Source organism: Cydia fagiglandana, chromosome 11 (assembly GCF_963556715.1).
Source record: "Cydia fagiglandana chromosome 11, ilCydFagi1.1, whole genome shotgun sequence".
Taxonomy (NCBI): domain Eukaryota; kingdom Metazoa; phylum Arthropoda; class Insecta; order Lepidoptera; family Tortricidae; genus Cydia; species Cydia fagiglandana.
The window spans coordinates 1,167,421-1,185,530 of NC_085942.1; the positions used below are offsets into that span (position 1 = coordinate 1,167,421).

At 42.5% G+C, this 18,110-nt stretch overlaps 2 protein-coding genes across 3 annotated transcripts in view; both read right to left on the minus strand.

The window, feature by feature from the left end:
* LOC134668759 (protein trapped in endoderm-1) overlaps positions 1 to 16,850 on the minus strand; it is a 63,947-nt gene extending 47,097 nt beyond the window's left edge. For both annotated transcript variants that reach the window (XM_063526212.1, XM_063526214.1), the window contains exon 1: positions 16,735 to 16,850. The gene's annotated coding sequence lies outside the window, so the exon portion shown is untranslated. The remainder of the gene's footprint in view (positions 1 to 16,734) is intronic.
* Positions 10,296 to 12,128, minus strand: LOC134668717 (uncharacterized). Its single transcript, XM_063526159.1, has 2 exons — positions 10,919 to 12,128; positions 10,296 to 10,398 (listed from the first exon to the last, which is right to left on the minus strand). The coding sequence occupies exons 1-2, from the start codon at positions 12,101 to 12,103 to the stop codon at positions 10,318 to 10,320; spliced, it is 1,266 nt and encodes a 421-aa protein (XP_063382229.1). The 5' UTR covers positions 12,104 to 12,128; the 3' UTR covers positions 10,296 to 10,317.
* Positions 16,851 to 18,110: the final 1,260 nt, after the last annotated feature.

An 18,110-nucleotide genomic window follows, 5' to 3' on the forward strand; every position in this document is an offset into this window, starting at 1 on the left:
ACCAGGTAGAAATATAAATGTCAAATTTTCATAGGAATTCAATGTTTATGGTGGCACCTCTACACTTTTTATCTTGCCAAGTCCATGGAGGGCAAGCTTGGACAGAATCTATAGTCTATGTATACCTTAATGTTCTCATTATGCATTCCTTTTGTAACTTATACCTACAAAGAGGTCATATCAATAAATCTCTGCCTGTTTCTTTTCGGCTAATACTAATCTTTAGGTAGGTACTTTGCATAATAATATGTAATATAATATATGTATACTTTTATACCTTAAGTTGGCCCATAATATATGTACTTCCAAAACAAAAAATACATTTGTTGCGTGTATGTACATACTATAGGTGCGTATGCTCGAAACCTCAATTTATTTTAAGGCCACTTTTTGTACAGATCGTGCGGTTTGCTTCTAGAGTTACTTATTATATTTAAGTTTTTTATCCATGGCATTACTTAAAATAACAATAATATTTTTAGTTTAACGTACATTAGTGGATTGTAGGTCATTTATCTTGGTGATGTAACTAGGCACTGACACAGATCTATTGCTAATTCTTAGTTAATTATTGCTCTCGTACGAAGCGGTTTGCAACTTTGCATGTAAATGTAATAGACGAGTACTGACGAAGGTATCTGCATATTGTACCTACCTACATTCGTAGTGAGTACTTATGGTAACAGATATATATGAGCTATATTTCTTATTTTTTTTAATAATAAACGTTATAAGTATATGGTCACGTAGAGCAAGAAAAACATAGTTTATTCTGTTGATATTTAGCTCGGGGCACGACAACAGAATGAGGATTCCCTACCAGCTAGGTACAAGTGTTTTTCTTATACATAGGTACCCCATTTAACGGCAAGAATATTGAAAGTTGAAATACTTTAAGTTATGGTTAGTTAAATGAACTACAATAACTAAAAAATGTAATGTAATGTAAAAATAAATTTTAAGTGACAAGTTTACCAATAACATTTATTTTTTATGTACAAATACATTCAAAAAATTAAAAAAACAAAACAAAAAAAATTTTTTTTTGACCTAAACTCATATTACATTTTTTCCTTCTTGTGACCTCAGAAATGCGTGGTTAAAATTATTCGGTTTCCTCATGTTACACCGTGTACTGTTGCTAACTTTCATTACATAATTATCTGCCCAGACAGAGTTACCAAAATGCCTTAGAAAAAAATGGGTTATTCCCACTAGTTACCACCAAGTTGTTACCAGTGGTAACTACTGGGATTTTTTTTCCCACCTTTTAGCACTGGTAACAAGTGGGAAAAAAATTCCCAGTAGTTACCACTTACCACTAACTCGGTTTGGTGGTACCTACTGGGAATTTTTTTCTAGTAGGTAGTTTTCCACTGTTAAAGTTTGATACAGTTCAGAACAGTATGAAAGTCAATTACCCATACCTATAATGTAATAACAAATAAGGACTAGATTGAATAGACAATAATATTATTGTTCTGTTATGATTGACCAGAGACAAATTCCGCAACCTATTTATCTGACAGATTTATTAGTTTCATTACGTATATGCATTATTGTCGATGGAATGACGCATAACATAACTACTGTGCGGGCCTGCGTGGCGCGATTGAAACACAAATATTTTCTTTACCTATCGCCTTTACATATGCCTATTTGAATAAATGTAAATAGAAAAACCGGCCAAGTGCGTGTGGGACTCGCGCACGAAGGGTTTCGTACCAATACGCAAAAAACGGCAAAAAAACACGTTTGTTGTATGGGAGCCCCATTTAAATAATTATTATATTCTGGTTTTAGTATTTGTTGTTACAGCGGCAGCAGAAATACTCGTACATCAAATTTCAACCGCCTATTAGCTACGGTTCATGAGATACAGCCTGCTGGGTACAACGGAGTCTTATTAATAGGGTCCCGTTTTTACCCTTTGGGTACGAACCCTAAAATGCTGGTATGGTGGCAAAGCAATAGAAGTCGGATCAAGCAAACTCTGCATGGCATTTGCAATGACAAAGTGGGGAAATGTCATCATCAATATCAAATGTAAGCTGCAAATACGAAGGGTGACATCTTTGCTCTCAAACTAGGTTTATTACATTGACAGCGTAAAATCGACACAGCTGCCTGTTTATAACCCTTATTTATAACGAGATAAGGTCTTCTTCAGGTCAGAGAAGTCATTATTAATAACAGGGATGTTGCGAATATCCGCATCCGCATTCGCGGAACATCCGCATTATTTTCAACATCCGCATCCGCATAAAATCGATGCGGAGCATCCGCATGATGCGGATGTCGACCAAGTCGGTAACAGGAACGTATTAGCGGCGGCGCCGGCGGCGTAAGTGCAAGGTAGATATGAGCGCCGCGCCGGCGCGCCGCCGCCGCCGACAAAATTTTCGCGCCGCCGCCGCCGACACTAGGCTATCGGCGTGGCATCGGCGTGACCTTGTTAGATAATACTACTTTCAGAATCAGATAATATATATTTTATCTAGTTTAAATCGTTAACGGGCCAGTCTTAATAGCTTATAGACATTCAAAAGGTATTTTAGGTCCATATAATTCAAAAATATCGATGGAAAATTCAAACTTTTTTGTTTGGTAACCGCGCTACTAATGTTTAAGGCAACGAAATGACTAATTTTGCCAGCTGGCTAGCTCATCCGTCATTCACCGCTAATTTAACCATTGCAAGCATGGTTGAATGTGTTTAAAAGCTGTAAAGGGGGGTTCATTTCAGATATTAAGTGCTTTCACGCCCAAAGGTGGCCATTGGCCGCTATCTGAACCTCCAAGTTTTCGGCCCTATTTGGAGCCTAAATGTTGGTTCTTCTCCGATCTTAGCTCCAGGTCTTTAACACTATGGCCTCGGTCTTTATCGGCCTTCGAACTTACTTACACTGGACTAATAGTTCAATTCCAAGCACTGCTCTCTTGCAGCTTGGCCTTCGGCCTCGCACAGAAGCGCGCCGTAGTCGGCGCTCCGCGCATTCGGCCGTCAGCCAAGCTCACACTTGGTGTTTGATTCTAAGCTGTAAGCTTACCTGCAGCTCAGCATCTGGCCTCGCATGGGAAGGTGCCGGAATCAGGTCTTCGGTGTTAGGTGGATCTCGGCCTTGGGCCTCACTTTTTGACATAATTCGGTTTGTTGGGTCGATATTGGTTAATGATGGAGCTTAATTTTCCTCACTCCGGCTCTTTGGACTGTCGACCAGACGTTGCCCTGATACAGTCAATCCGCTACTTTTTAGTTAGCACAAAAGACAAGGGCTACGCAAAGATCTTCCGGCCAGGACCTCGCCAAGGTTAAGACTGCCTCTGATGCTGCGCGATATCGTTTATACTATATAAAAAAAATCGTCCCTTTATTCAATACATTTTGCTTGAAATTGAAAAATGCACTTATTTTATCACTTTCTTACAGCAAAAACATGTATTTTCGGTAAAATTTTGGTTTGAATTATTTTTTCATTAATCAAAGGTGTTTCAAGGCCACGCCGCCGATTCGCCGCCGCCGCCGACCGATTTTGACCGGCGCGCCGCCGCCGGCTAAATGCCTATCGGCGCTCATATCTAGTGCAAGGTAATTTCGTCATTATATATAACGAAATCGTCTAGATTCCGAAAAGTCGGCCGTTTGTTTATTAAATAAAACGCACCTATATTCTTGCTCAAATACCAAACGTTTCGTTTTTTCAAATAAAAAATGCTAAAAATTTAATATTTGGCGTTTTTTAAGTACCAAATCTTGACATCCGCATCCGCATCCGCATCCGCGGATGTGCGGCCTTAAATATCCGCATCCGCATCCGCGGATGTCAAAAAATCTGCATCCGCAACATCCCTGAATTAATAACAGCGACACTCTTAACTGACTAAGTATGAACCTTAAGTCTTCGCATTAAGGTATACCAATTCTCATTTAGCTGTGTGGACGATAGTGTTCGTCTATGTAAATCTGGTGCCAATTATATGATAACCTGACCCGCAAAGTGATTGTTTATCTGTTTGCAATTAATCAGCTCGTCTGCTGTTATCACGAGAGTGTTATTGACTTAATTAAATGTTTTAACTAAAATTTAACCTAACCTTACCTAAATTGCGCGACTGGTCCAGTTATTTTTGATGTCAAGTTAACTCGTGTTTTCTGTCTTCAATGATAGAGTGGAGTTTTTGTGTGAAACCAAGTGGTGTTTTGAATGTGATATAATATCATTGCCTTAAGTAAGTGGACAGAATCAGAACATGGGCAGTCGACGATGTTACTGCTAAGTAAATCAGTCTATTAACTTAACCCCTTACTGTATGTAGGTATGCAATAAAAGTATTTGTTTAAATTTGAACTTTGATAGCTGTCAGTAGAGTTGAATACCATATCCGCCATATATGGTTCCGTATGTGATTAGGGGTTAGGTTCATGTAGTTCATTGTTATCAGGCCTTTTTAATTTTTGAATGCTTTAAGATATTATTTTTATTTTAAAAGCTTTCTTTAAATACTAGCTGTGTCCGTATATTTTAAATTCTGTTTGTGTCATTCTTCTGGATCGTCGTCTTTACATCTATATATAGATCGTTTTTTTAGCATTAGAAAGAACTTGAAAGAAGATTAGCGATCTTGACATGTCTTTTAATTGAAAAACGTGTTTTAAAAATCAATGTCTATTACTTATGAAAGCAAAAGAATATAAATGACCGTATTAGATTCATAATTGTTACATATTTGCCGTAACTTATTTTTAAAATGTATTTTTCAATTAAAAAACACATCAAGATTGTTTACCTTATTTCTAATGCTAAAAAAAACGAACTAGGTATTTATAACTTTTGCATACCTTGAAAATGATTCTATTTTCTAACCAATATACGTAACGTACATAATAATTAAATTAATTCACGATTACGTTCGTTAACCTGCGTAAATAAATATGGCTGCTCGAACCACGCTCGGGTTAACTCCAACACATGGTATCCAGAAGGGTCAACACGTGCCTCTTTTTTGTGGGTTTAAAAAACAAAATGACAGGTGGTCGCGTGCCCATAGTCAAAACATTTTGCCTTGACTACTAGTTCATCTTTATTAGGCTCTACATACATTGCGACATTTGATGGATCGATTGACTTCGTTGCTCCTCAGTAAATGGCAATGTATCGAAAATTGCATGCAGTTATCGGTGGTGTCTGTAAAGTCCATATTATATGTAACTTGGCCTCTAAGCCTGTATACATTTGTAGCAGCTACGCGAAGTTTATGCTGGTTTTTCCGTGTCAAAATGGTTGATAGAGCGTAAATAAGGGTCTAAATTGACTGCACTTCCTTATTTCCTGCCATTGTGTTTTAAAGTTACAGTTGAAAAAAAAAATACTCTTTTTTAAACTGTGACTGTATAGACTAAATCAAAAGAAGAACTTCGTGCAAGACGCTACAGCGCCTATGGATACCTACTTAGTTTTTTTTTTGAGTTTGAAGATAGAACTCCTCCGATTTTTGTCAAGCACTATATATGCAGTTGCCGAAATAAGTTGTCAACATTACCGTGCATTGTACTATATTTGATATTATGTATTTGGTTTTATGTAAGTATACTAAATAGGTATGACATAGGAAAGCGCTGTTTTTATTACATGAAAAAATACAGATCGGTCGAGAAATAGGGGCTATCGAACTCTCATTTCAGTATTTAGGAAAGAAAAACATCTACGTAGGTAATGATAATATTTAGTAAGTACCAAGATTAAACAAAATCACCATGAATCATATATGTTTGGATAGTTCCGTGACGTTACGTTGATGTTGATTCGTACAATCGCCCACACTATTAACTGTCCATCGGTGGACCTTATGCCTTTTGTAATAAGGTCCACCGGTGGACACTGACAGGTAAGTGTTGCTGTTTATATAGTCTGTATCTTTAGGTATTTAAATAAAAGTAAACAAAGTCTACCCTCAAATGGCTCCTTAAGCCAGTTGAGGGTAGATGAAAACATTACACGATCAAATAATGTAGGTTAAAGTCAGGTTGTTCAGTGACAGAGCGGCTACCGCGAAAACCGAAATTCGCAAATTGCGGGGATCTTTCTCTTTTACTCCAACAAAGGCGTCATTAGAGTGACAGAGAAAAATCCCCGCAATTTGCGAACTTCGATTTTCGCGGTTATAGCCCTGATCCAGGCGGGTATTTGGTTGGTTAACTAATAAATGTTATAACTACCCGAAAATGTACCAATTATTTGTTTACCTTTATTTAAACACCTAAAAATACAGAGTATAAGTATCATCCCTGTTTTGAGTCACGCATTTCAGATTAGATGTGCGTGATTCGCACAATCCCGGATTTGAGAAAAATACGCACGAATGGATCTTTGACTTGGGTATGAATGAGGTCAAACATCACACTAGCGTCTCCCGAGCGTCGGCGTCAACTCTATGGCTGCTGCTCGACACACACAACGTCGTTGACGCAAATAATCAACTATCCATCTATGCCGAGCAAAGTCATAAACTTTTAAAGATTTTTTACGTTTTTGCGAATCAAACATGCAATAGGCAGCTTAATAACACATTCACTGCCCCCGCACATGTGCGTTCACCGCCATACAAGTTTCTTCCTAGGCCACGCCCCCTGGGCCCAGTTTTATAAAGTTACAAGTTACAAGTTTACAGGCGTTTACTGGCAACACTTGCTCCGTTTTTTACAATTTGCGTTTTATAAAAGTACTGTGTTACAATTTTACAGGTTACAGGTACAAGTGCCTGTAGCTCAACCATAGACGAAAATACGGGAGTTTTATAGTTTTAAACTCATAATCGAACAGGCGTTTTATAAAAAAATTGTAAATTACAAGTGTAGATTGGTACACTTGTAACAAAAACTTACATACGTCTTGAGTCCTGTAACAGCACAACAGCAGTTACTTGTAGACTCGTTTTCTGAGAGATTTTAAACTTTACTCTTTATTGTTAAGCACCAACGCCAACGATTGTGCCAGGGCATGCATACTTTTCCATGCACTGACCTTATCAGTTTTTGTTAATGTATCTGAAATATATAGTAAATAGGAAATAAAGTGACAATATGTTTGATATTGATTTTATTGACGATTCGTTTTATTTTATCTACTATACTAGGAAATGGAAAGAGATTATTGCCGATATTTGTCGTTGATTTATTAGCATTCGTCTCTTTATATAAGTATAGTGCATTCACATTATGGTAAAGTGTACTACTATTCATAATTTTCGATACACACCGTATTTATCTTTGAGCCGCTACCGAAACGATACATTTTGATGTAAGAATGTGAAAGAGTACCTACTTATTTACATGTTATTTACTTATTACGTAAATATTTTGTCTACGTCACAAGGCGGTTAGCCCGGACTCCCGTGGTCGCGTTCCGATACTTCTCTTTCCTTTGGTGCTCGTTGCTGGTGAGGAGCGCCTCCACCGCTCCGGTGTGACGCCTCGCGTGGTCCGGTAGGAGCTAGGCCTTCCTAAGCCTGCTGTGATGCCGCTGAGGACCCTGGCCGCTCCGGCCTGGGTGGTTCGGGTAGGTGTGGCGATGAAAAGAAACTCAATGTTTCACATGCACGTATATTTTACGTTAATCTACACTTATTCGTTCGTACACTGACGCCTGATGCGTGACAATCGTGACACGACAACTACTATTCTTAGAAAATAACTATACTGAAAACACACGCGGCGTGGTCAATGGCTGCGGCCAAGTCTAGCTTCAAACCCGGCAGGAATGCAACCTACGTGCGTTCGCTACAACGCTCCGAATCGTCCTGGTCCGGAAATAGAATCCATCGATATGAAGTTTTACCATAATGAATGTAGTGACATACCATTTAAGTTACACTTGAGCCTCTAGGAAATTGGCCTACGATTATTGCACACGGCACATGTGAAAGGTGCTTGCACTTGGCGTAAACATTCCTGCGGGGGGGAGGCCAGAGTTGAGCTGATACCTTGAAGCACAATGGATTAGCTAGTCTAACTTACAGCACTATCAAACATTGACCACAGCAAAGTGGTGACATGAAAGAACAAGTAACCAACTAAATACTTATAAAGAAACAGTACCTAGTACAGTTGCAATTAGAAATCAGTGAGTCATCTTGATATAAATAAATTCAATTTAAACAGTAGGTACCATAAGTTGTTAACATGTGACAATACCAAAACATAACTTATAAATTAATACAGTTAAGTACACTCTACTGGTAATTTACACAATTTGACAACGGGCCGGATTAAGTCGCCGCCCTGAGTTTTTAATTTAACTGATCGTACAATATCATCTGCACCTTTAAATAATTGAATCACTCTACCTCTACGCCAGTGGAGAGGGGGTGCAGTTTCATCCTTGATTAATACTAAATCATTTAAAGCCATGTTAGGAACATGATTGTACCATTTGAGTCTGGTTTGCAAATTATTAAGGTAAGTAATATGCCATTTAGCCCAAAAGTTTTGTGAAATCTTTTGTAAAGACTGGAAATGTGATAAACATGCTACATTAGTGTCTTTCCACGGGTACTCAGGTACCGATAGCAATGGTTGCCCTATAAGAAAGTGGCCCGGAGTGAGTACTTCCAAGTCACATGGGTCCTCGGATAAAGGAACCAGAGGCCGTGAGTTAAGCACCGATTCTACTTTGGTAAATACGGTTGAAAGACCCTCGAAGGTCAGTATGCGGTCCCCTAACTCACGCTTGAGTAGGTTCTTACTACTCTTGACTGCGGCTTCTACCAAGCCTGACATGTGAGGGGCACCAGGAGGATTGAACTCCCAGCGGACACCTTGGCGACGAAATTCCTCCTGGAGGACAATTTCGTTGTCAAGTAAGAACTGACTAACCTCCTTGAGGTATGAGCTAGCACCTTTGAAATTTGTACCTTGATCGCTCCTGACTAAGGCGGGCAGCCCTCGTCGACTGACAAACCGTGTGAACGCCGCAATGAAGGCCTCGGTGCTCAGCGACGAGACGAGTTCAAGATGTACGGCTTTCGTTCCTAAACATACGAAAACACACAGATAAGCTTTGAGTGATTTAGCATTTCTGAGGTGACTACTTTTGACCCAGTAGGGACCGGCAAAATCGGTTGCTACTCCTGAAAAGGCACGAGCCGCCGTGACTCGGTCCGCTGGCAAATCTGCCATAAACGGGGCCTGCGTTGAAGCGTTGAATCTGAAACACGACATACAGCTATTGATTACGCGGGATACCACACGTCGCGCCGACGGGATCCAGTAACGTTGCCGGAGTATATTGATGAGTGCGCTCGTTGAAGCGTGACAATAGGTACGGTGATAATGCTGCATCAACATTTGAGTCCATTTATGGTCTTTAGGTAGAAGGTATGGGTGCTTAGCATCGTAACGTAAGCATGAATGCCGCAGTCGCCCTCCGACGCGAATGAAGTGATTCTCATCTACGAAAACGCTGAGTTTTTGAAGTGACTTGCAAACAATCTTGCCTCCTTTCAATAACACGATTTCATCTCTGTAAGCATCCAGTTGAACGTACTTAATCCAGTGGTTCATTGCCTCACGATTTTCGTCGATCGTTAGCGTAGGGCGAACGTTCCGTTGCGCTTTCGGCAAACGAACGTTCTTACAAAATCGCAATACGTATGACGTCACATTGATAAGCTTGTTGAACGAACTGACTCGTGATAACAGAAACTCCTCCCATGACTTCTCGGCCGGCGTAATGTGATGTAACTGTTTGAATCCGGGTAAATCTGGTGACATGGTGACCGGCATCGTCGGCCACTGTGACTCATTCGTCATTAACCATTCTGGGTTCCACCAAAGATGAAACCCGATGAGGTCCTTCGCCGTAGCCCCCCGCGATGCGACATCGGCAGGGTTCGACTCCGATCTGACATACCTCCATGTCATAGGTCGGGTTGACTGTTGAATATCTTGAACACGGTTACCTTCAAAAGTCTGTAGCACATGAGGCTTTGTGTTCAACCAACATAGCACAATTCTGGAATCTGACCAAGCATTTATGCTGTCAATCTGAACTGATTCCTCGTATGCCGCTGCGACGTGGTTTAATAACTTATAAACCAGGTGAGCTGCATTTAACTCGCTCTTCGGAATGGTTTGTTTGACTCTCCTTGACGCTACGCGAGTCTTAGCTATCACTAACCGTACTAGTACATTCCCTGACGCGTCCTCAGTCCGGAGGTACACGCAGGCTCCGTAGCCGAGCTCCGACGCATCTCCAAAGCCGTGGAGGGAGTGTGACACCGCACCGGGCAGAGTGACGCACCGCGGAATCTGTAGCTGACTCAAGTGATGTAGATCTTGAATGAGTTCATTCCATTGAAGGTCTTGAGTATGGGACAGTGGCTCATCCCACTGTAATCCATCTGTGAACAGTGATTGTAAAAACAGTTTGAATCTAAATATGATTGGTGCGCAATAGCCACACGGGTCATACAGTCTAGCTATGGTACTCAATATGCTACGTTTCGTCGTTGGTTGGCCCAACGGTATGTTGAGTTGATACGACATGGAATCTGACATGGGGTTCCACTGTATCCCTAATACCTTTATGAAACTCTTGTCGTCAGTGTCAAACTGACGAGGCATCTCACAATGCTCCTGCGGAAGATCCTGTAATAATTCTCTGCGGTTAGACGACCATTTGCGTAACTCATATCCAGCGCTCCGCATGAGTTCTATGAGTTCTGATTTGAGTTCTTGGGCCTCGGTGAGTGAATCAGCCCCAGTGAGGATGTCGTCAACATATACATCTCTGCGCATGATATGAGCAGCCGGTGAGTCTGGATGCTGGGCTTCCCAGTCATCAGCTAATCGAAGTAAGGTCCTTATCGCGATGAAAGGACTGGAGCGTAGTCCGTATGTATTGGTATTTAACTCATATACCTGTACATCCTGCGACGGATCCTCGCGCCACAGAATCAGCTGATAGCGCCTATCGCTGGGGTGTATCCACGTTTGCCGGAACATCATTCTGATGTCGGTCGTGAAGACAACTTGATGACGTCTGAAATTTAACAATATTTGAGTGATATCATTTTGAAGCGGTTTGCCTGAGTGAAGGCATTGATTGAGCGATACTCCGGTGCTTGAGTTAGCTGCAGCGTTATATACGACGCGGATCTTTTCGGATCCCTTTTTGAAAATTCCGTGGTGGGGTATTACATAGTGTTCGCTCTCGAAATTAAAGTCTGATTTGGACATATGACCAAGTGCCTCATAGTCCCTCATGAATTCCTTATATTTTTCAGCAAATACTGGATTTTTGGCCAGCCTGGCCTCCAACGAAATCAGTCTACGCATGGCTAGAGCCCTAGACTCGCCCAGCTTGGGTCGGTCTGCCCGCAGCGGCAACCGCACCATGAATTGGCCATTATCTAAACGTTGAGTAGTGGAGGTATACAACCTTTCACATTCGAGGTGTTCTGGGTGTTGCGGCCGCTCCTCGGGGGGCTGCTCCACTCTCCAAAACCTTTCTAGGACGTCCTCGAGCCGAGTAGCATGGATGCCGTAGTCCTCTACTGATGTCCCGGCGGTCGGTGTTGTTAATGATGATGGGTAATTCCAAGTTGCCCCCATCAGCACGTGACCGAAGCAGGTGCCGTACGCCTCAACACCTGGAATGTTAGTGAGTATCTTTGAACCAGTGTATATATAATTGAGCACATCCGTTCCTAGAATGATGTCCACATCCTGCGATTTATCCAAGGCAGGGTCAGCTAATTCAAGTTTTGATGAATCCAAATGAGTCCTGATCTCAGTATCATAATAAGGTATGTTTCCCGTAACCCTGTACATGACTGTAGCTACTACACTGATGATAGGCACTGTTTTCCCGCGTGGTTTGAATACAAGCTTAGCAATCGTGCCTGGCACATTTACCTTTATGTCACCTACTCCAAAAATATTATTCCCAGTAAACTGTTGGTGTACTTTGAATCTTTCTACAAATGATTTCTTCACTACGGAGCACCCCGCTCCCGAGTCAAGCAAAGCCCTAGCTTTAACATAAGACCCATTGCCTGATCTGACCATGATCACAGCTGTAGGAGAGACACGAATTGGCGCCATTCGTAGTCTTTCCTCCGGTGCACCAACAGTGGCCTGATCTCATTGTTCAGGCTCAGGACTGCTCCGAGTCCCGAAGCGCAATGAGTGGAATGACTGCTGCGCCGCTTGAACACGCGCGCCTACCTTAGCCCTCGGTATATGACCGGTGGGAATCAGCTGAGCCGGCTGAAGCGCACTATGAGGTGACCCTGTCTCCCTCCTTTGGGGTTGGTCTGGTACTGACGGCTTGGGAGACTGCGGCTTCGCAGCCCTCGGCGGAGATGTAGTCCGTCGCTGGGGAGACGGCCACCGCTCCGGCAGCGTGACTGCTCTCGACGTGCTTGGCGTGGCAAGCGGCATGACCCTTACCCGATGGACAGCTGCTTCAACTGCCATGGGTGGGGCTCTCCCCGCTGCACCACCATCGCACAGCAGTGAGTTGTGTGCGGACGACTCACACTGTGCGCACCAGTTGCGCTGCATGCACTCGCGTGCATAGTGACTGCGCAGGCATCTGAAGCATGCGCCTGACTTCCTAGCCCAGGTCTTCCGCTCCGAAATCGCCAGGTTAAGGAACTTCGGGCATTTGTACAAGCTGTGCTGGTCACTCGAGCAGTATGAGCAAAGAACAGGGGGTGAATTCACCTGATTGGTCTCTTGTTCGATGGCGAAGACCCTCGCTGGCGGTCCCGGTTTCCTGGTAGCTTGACCCGACGGCCCCGCTCTTCCTCGTGCAGGTGCGGAACCACGCTGCGCAGTTGGTTGCTCCACCGCTGCTGGCGAGACCGCTTGCTGAACCCGGCACTGCTCCTCCAACAGCGCCAGTAGCTGCGTGAGAGTGGGCAACACCTCCGGATTGCCACCGTACCTCTCCTCGTATAAGGTCTTGATTCTGTTCGGTAGTTTCTGCAAAATTATAAAAACCAATAAGTATGACCACTCCGTGATTGGCTGCTTGAGCTTCTCAAGCGCCTGGACTGACTCCCGGAGCGGGTCATAGAAAGCTGAGCGTGACCCTGCACTCCAGTGCGCCACTGAAGGCAGGTTCATGATTCGGCTAATGAATGTATCCAACAGCAGCCTGTTATTCTGATACCGAGCCCGCAATAACTGTAAAGCTACCGCGTAGTTGGGTCCGTCCATCGGAAGGTGCTGTATAATGGACAGCGCCTCCCCTTGCAACGACGACCGAAGATAGTAATGTTTCTCCGCGTCGGAGATGTCCCTACTATTGACTAACGACATAAAGAGATCATAGAAGGAGAGCCACTCTGGCAGGTTGCCACTGAAGGTGGGCAGCTGCACAGAGGGCAATTTGACTTTACCTGCCTGTCCACGGGGTGTGTGTGACTGGCCAGCCTCTCCAGCCGACGCCTCGTCTAGCTGGATCAGCAGCCGGTTAACCTCGCTGAAGCACTCCTGGTATTGAAGTCGTTCCTCCTCCTCGAGCTCACCTTCGTAGGCCAGCAGTGACTCGTGGGCCTTGACGTACTCAGTATAAATAAGATCAAAGTGCCGCTTCGCCACCGACGCGGCCATGCTGTCAGGTCGTGATGTGACCGTGCCAGCATAGTCGGTCAACATTTGGTACTTGGTGCGCAGCTGCACCTTGATTGACTTTAACGACATGACGTGAATTTACTTTACGATTAATGAAAGACACTAATTTGTGACACTATTCGACTAACAGTTTACAAGTTAGGTGGCTTTGGCTTTACCTTAAAGTTGGATTTTATATTGACGATAACCTAATTAATCTATTGGCGACACTTGACGTTGACAGATAATTCTAACCTAAATGTCCCAAACTGACGTTTGCCGCGAACCGGAAATGTCCTTATGCTAAAGATGGCCGCACTCCGCACTGTACGGTCCCCGTCCGTTGCCTACGCAAGAAAATGGCGGCCGACGCCTTCCCTTTTATTACGATTTGATTTGATTTTTTCGCACTATGCCCAACCGCACCGGGCTCCGTTTCCACTGAATTTAACGGCAAAAATGAATAATGCTGACACGATGAGTACTTGAAGCGATGATTACGCTACCAATGCGATGTACCGCTGCGGTGCTCGCGTTGATGACGATGGCTTTCAATAATATCGTGCTGTAATTCCTCCCCTCTGATGGGAACACCAAAAATGTCTACGTCACAAGGCGGTTAGCCCGGACTCCCGTGGTCGCGTTCCGATACTTCTCTTTCCTTTGGTGCTCGTTGCTGGTGAGGAGCGCCTCCACCGCTCCGGTGTGACGCCTCGCGTGGTCCGGTAGGAGCTAGGCCTTCCTAAGCCTGCTGTGATGCCGCTGAGGACCCTGGCCGCTCCGGCCTGGGTGGTTCGGGTAGGTGTGGCGATGAAAAGAAACTCAATGTTTCACATGCACGTATATTTTACGTTAATCTACACTTATTCGTTCGTACACTGACGCCTGATGCGTGACAATCGTGACACGACAACTACTATTCTTAGAAAATAACTATACTGAAAACACACGCGGCGTGGTCAATGGCTGCGGCCAAGTCTAGCTTCAAACCCGGCAGGAATGCAACCTACGTGCGTTCGCTACAACGCTCCGAATCGTCCTGGTCCGGAAATAGAATCCATCGATATGAAGTTTTACCATAATGAATGTAGTGACATACCATTTAAGTTACACTTGAGCCTCTAGGAAATTGGCCTACGATTATTGCACACGGCACATGTGAAAGGTGCTTGCACTTGGCGTAAACATATTTCATTAAATCTAACTTAATCTGAATCTGAAAACGGCCCAAAAAGTATATCCTTGGCATGGAACGCCGCTCTCAACCACTCGATTTTTCCTTCATTTCTGGCCATTTTTCCAGTAATTAATATTTTACAGCAAACAAAAACACATAATTTAGTAGAGAACCGAGTATCTATGACACACGTTTTTTTTAAAATAGTGATGTCCTTCACACCTGTAGATTTCACATGTAATCGAGATTGACCGTGGTTCTTTACAACTGTAATTATTTATGTGTATTTATAAAACACCTGTAGCCGTTCACAGTGCATTACAGGTGCCTGTAGCCTGTACTCTTGTAACCTGTAACTTGTAACTTTATAAAACTGGGCCCTGGCAGTGAATGCGTTAATCGATTATTACGTACTTAACGCTACGTCTTACGTAGGCGAACAACGCGCGAACGCGGCGCGGCGCGGCGCGGCGAAAGCGGCCGCCGCCGCGCCGCGCCGCGCCGCGCCGCCTGACATTCGCGTGCAAATCGCGCCGCACCGCGTTCGCAACGAGATCGCTTACGTAGGACACTTCTATGGGCATCAAAGGATTGATTTCGCCGCGCCGCGCCGCGCCGCGTTCGCGCGTTGTTCGCCTACGTAAGACGTAGCGTAATTTTACAGTGCATTGGTGTTAAGTAGCTGTAATGCTGTAAAATTTGATTTCAATAAATACCAAATATCTATCCAATCCTACCGATCCAATCAGCAAATTCTACTCGAAGTAAAAATGCATACAGGTTGGCAAGTTGATTCTGCAATCGAATTGTCATTTTAGTATGTTATAATATCTGCCTCATAAAAACACAGATTAGTCGACCGTACCATATGCCAAGTCAACACAAGTAACAAGTAAGGCAAGGGACTGAAGGGACATAAGATCCCCTCAAGATACGACGAGTCGAATGCTCCCCCAAGATTCAATACCAAGGGCCCGTGTGCAGGGACCATGTCGGCCTTGGCTTGCCTTACTTGGTCAGAACGTGGGTTTGAAATGAGCACTGAAGAGTCATCTGTTTTAAAATAGGTTTTGTTGTGTAAACAATGGTGAATAATGATATTAATGATTCATTTAAATTATACATTATTTGTAAGTAAGTAAACCCTGTTTTCAAAATTGACTGTTCGATGGCTACAATCTGTCCAATCAATCTGTAATTACGGTGTACAAAGATACTGTCATCATCATCATCTCAGCCTATATACGTCCCACTGCTGGGCACAGGCCTCCTCTCGAGCGCGAGGGGGAAGATACTGTATTTTTGTGTAATTAGTTTAGTTTAATTTAATGATATTTAGATGTCACATGCGAGTTGCTAAACCCTTGTTATATAGAACCATTTGTGTTGTTTACGCCATATAAATATTTTTAAATTTATCCAATCCTGATGAGCAATGAAGTGGGTGTCAAAATTGTGAAAGATTTAAACAATGGTGCATGGCCAATAGTCCTGTTTGGCAATGGTGTTACGAATGTTACGATCACGGATTCATATTAATAGTAATGTGGGTAGGAGTTATGTTTTTAAAGACTCAATATTATGTAAATAACTAAGCACCTAGTACTTAATTAATGTAGGTAGATAGGTATTTGTTTGTTTTTAGGATTGCCTAAAAGGAAAGTAAAAAATCAAATTCCTATCCTTATTAATTAACGATTCATTTGAAAAATTATTATGTTTTATACCGCTTAATTTTAGTAAAAATAGTTCACTGATAATTTCTAGAGTATAATACCGGTAACTATACCATACAAAGCACTGAACAAAATAGAACAAAATAGATTACCTATGCTAAACATTTGAATAAAACATGCAGCTATGAATGATTGCTTTTGAATAAACCTTAAACGATTACGTACGCGCATCTGTTTAAAAAGAAAAAAACTCAACTCACCTGAAAGAAAACTCACAAAATTCCAAGTCACAATATTTCAAAACGTTTATTTTATTATTTTAGTTCGCTAGCGGCGCGAAAACGTTCGAAAATTACACACAACAACTGGACGACGCACACACGGCGAGGCGGCAATGCAACTGACGGTTTGTTGTGTTGTGTGCAGCTGCCGCTAAAATGTTGCCAGTGTGCGAGGTGAAATCGGGGACAAATGACAATAATAATTTACCTGACGGCGATTCTATAATCATTTTATCCATGTGTACCTACAGTTGAATAGTGGACGTGGCTCGTTCACATTCGCATAGTAATATTAGAAACGGCTTTTAAATGATGTTAACTCTTTAAGTCTTTAGCCTGTGGCACATTTGTCAGTGCAAATACGAGTACAACGACAGAACAGAAATACAGATTATCAAAATGGAAACATTTATGTGCGTTACCTAAACCATACCAGGGGTGCGAAACTCCTGAGATCGGCCAAACTCGGCTCCGCTCGGCTCAGCATTGCTCCGAGCAATTATTAGGGTTGGCACCACTTGACTTCCTTTGGCGTACACGACCACAGATAAGATACTCACTTGAATTTTGACAACCCTAAATAGCCGAAAGGGATAGTGCCATATATTAGGAAGGGATAGCATGATTCGACCCTGAACCGCTGTCAAACTTCGGTTTAGTAGGAAGCTTCCTTTCTGTACGGTAGTACTATTATTTATTCTGTGACCATATACAGTAGCGACCAAAAGTATTTTGACAATGATAATAACTTTGGTATTGTATGAAACATATTAGTTTTTTCAAATGAATTTTTGATAATTTAATCAATGGCTTAAAAGCTTCTTGAAACACGTAAAAAGCTTAGTTTCATCGAATGAAAATATAAACTTGGTAACAAAAAATGACAATTTACGGGTTCAAAAGTATTTTGACACGGTTCTTTTTTACAATTTTTTTGAGAACAGAGCCGCAGAATTTAAATATTTTGGAAGTAATTACATCTGAATACTTCTCTTAATATGCCAAACATAAAGCATATTCGAACGATTTCAAGCAAGCTGGCGCGGCTGCACTTTAGACAGATAAGTAGCAAGCTGAGGTTTCGCGGACTTTTGGTGTATCACTGCATCTGATTTCTGTCTGGAATAAGCAGTTCAAGGCTCGAAACTGCATCACAAATAAGCATAGAAGCGGTTGTCCTCGAAAAACGACTTCTACAACTGATCGTGTAATAATAAAGATTTCAGTAGAACACCCATGGAAGCGTACAGTAACAATTAAAAATTAACAAAAAAATAACTATAATGTAAAGGTTGTTGTTTTTACTATTAAACTACTCTTAATAGAGCATGGATTACATGGTCGACGCCCATTAA

What these genes read in the sequence shown, in the direction of transcription:
- LOC134668717 (XM_063526159.1), bottom strand. Translation starts at nt 12,103, where the DNA reads ATGGCGCCAATTCGTGTCTCTCCTACAGCTGTGATCATGGTCAGATCA. An exon ending in ATCCGTCGCAGGATGTACAG is followed by an intron (nt 10,399 to 10,918) that starts GTATATGAGTTA and finishes CACTGTTCACAG; the next exon opens with ATGGATTACAGTGGGATGAG.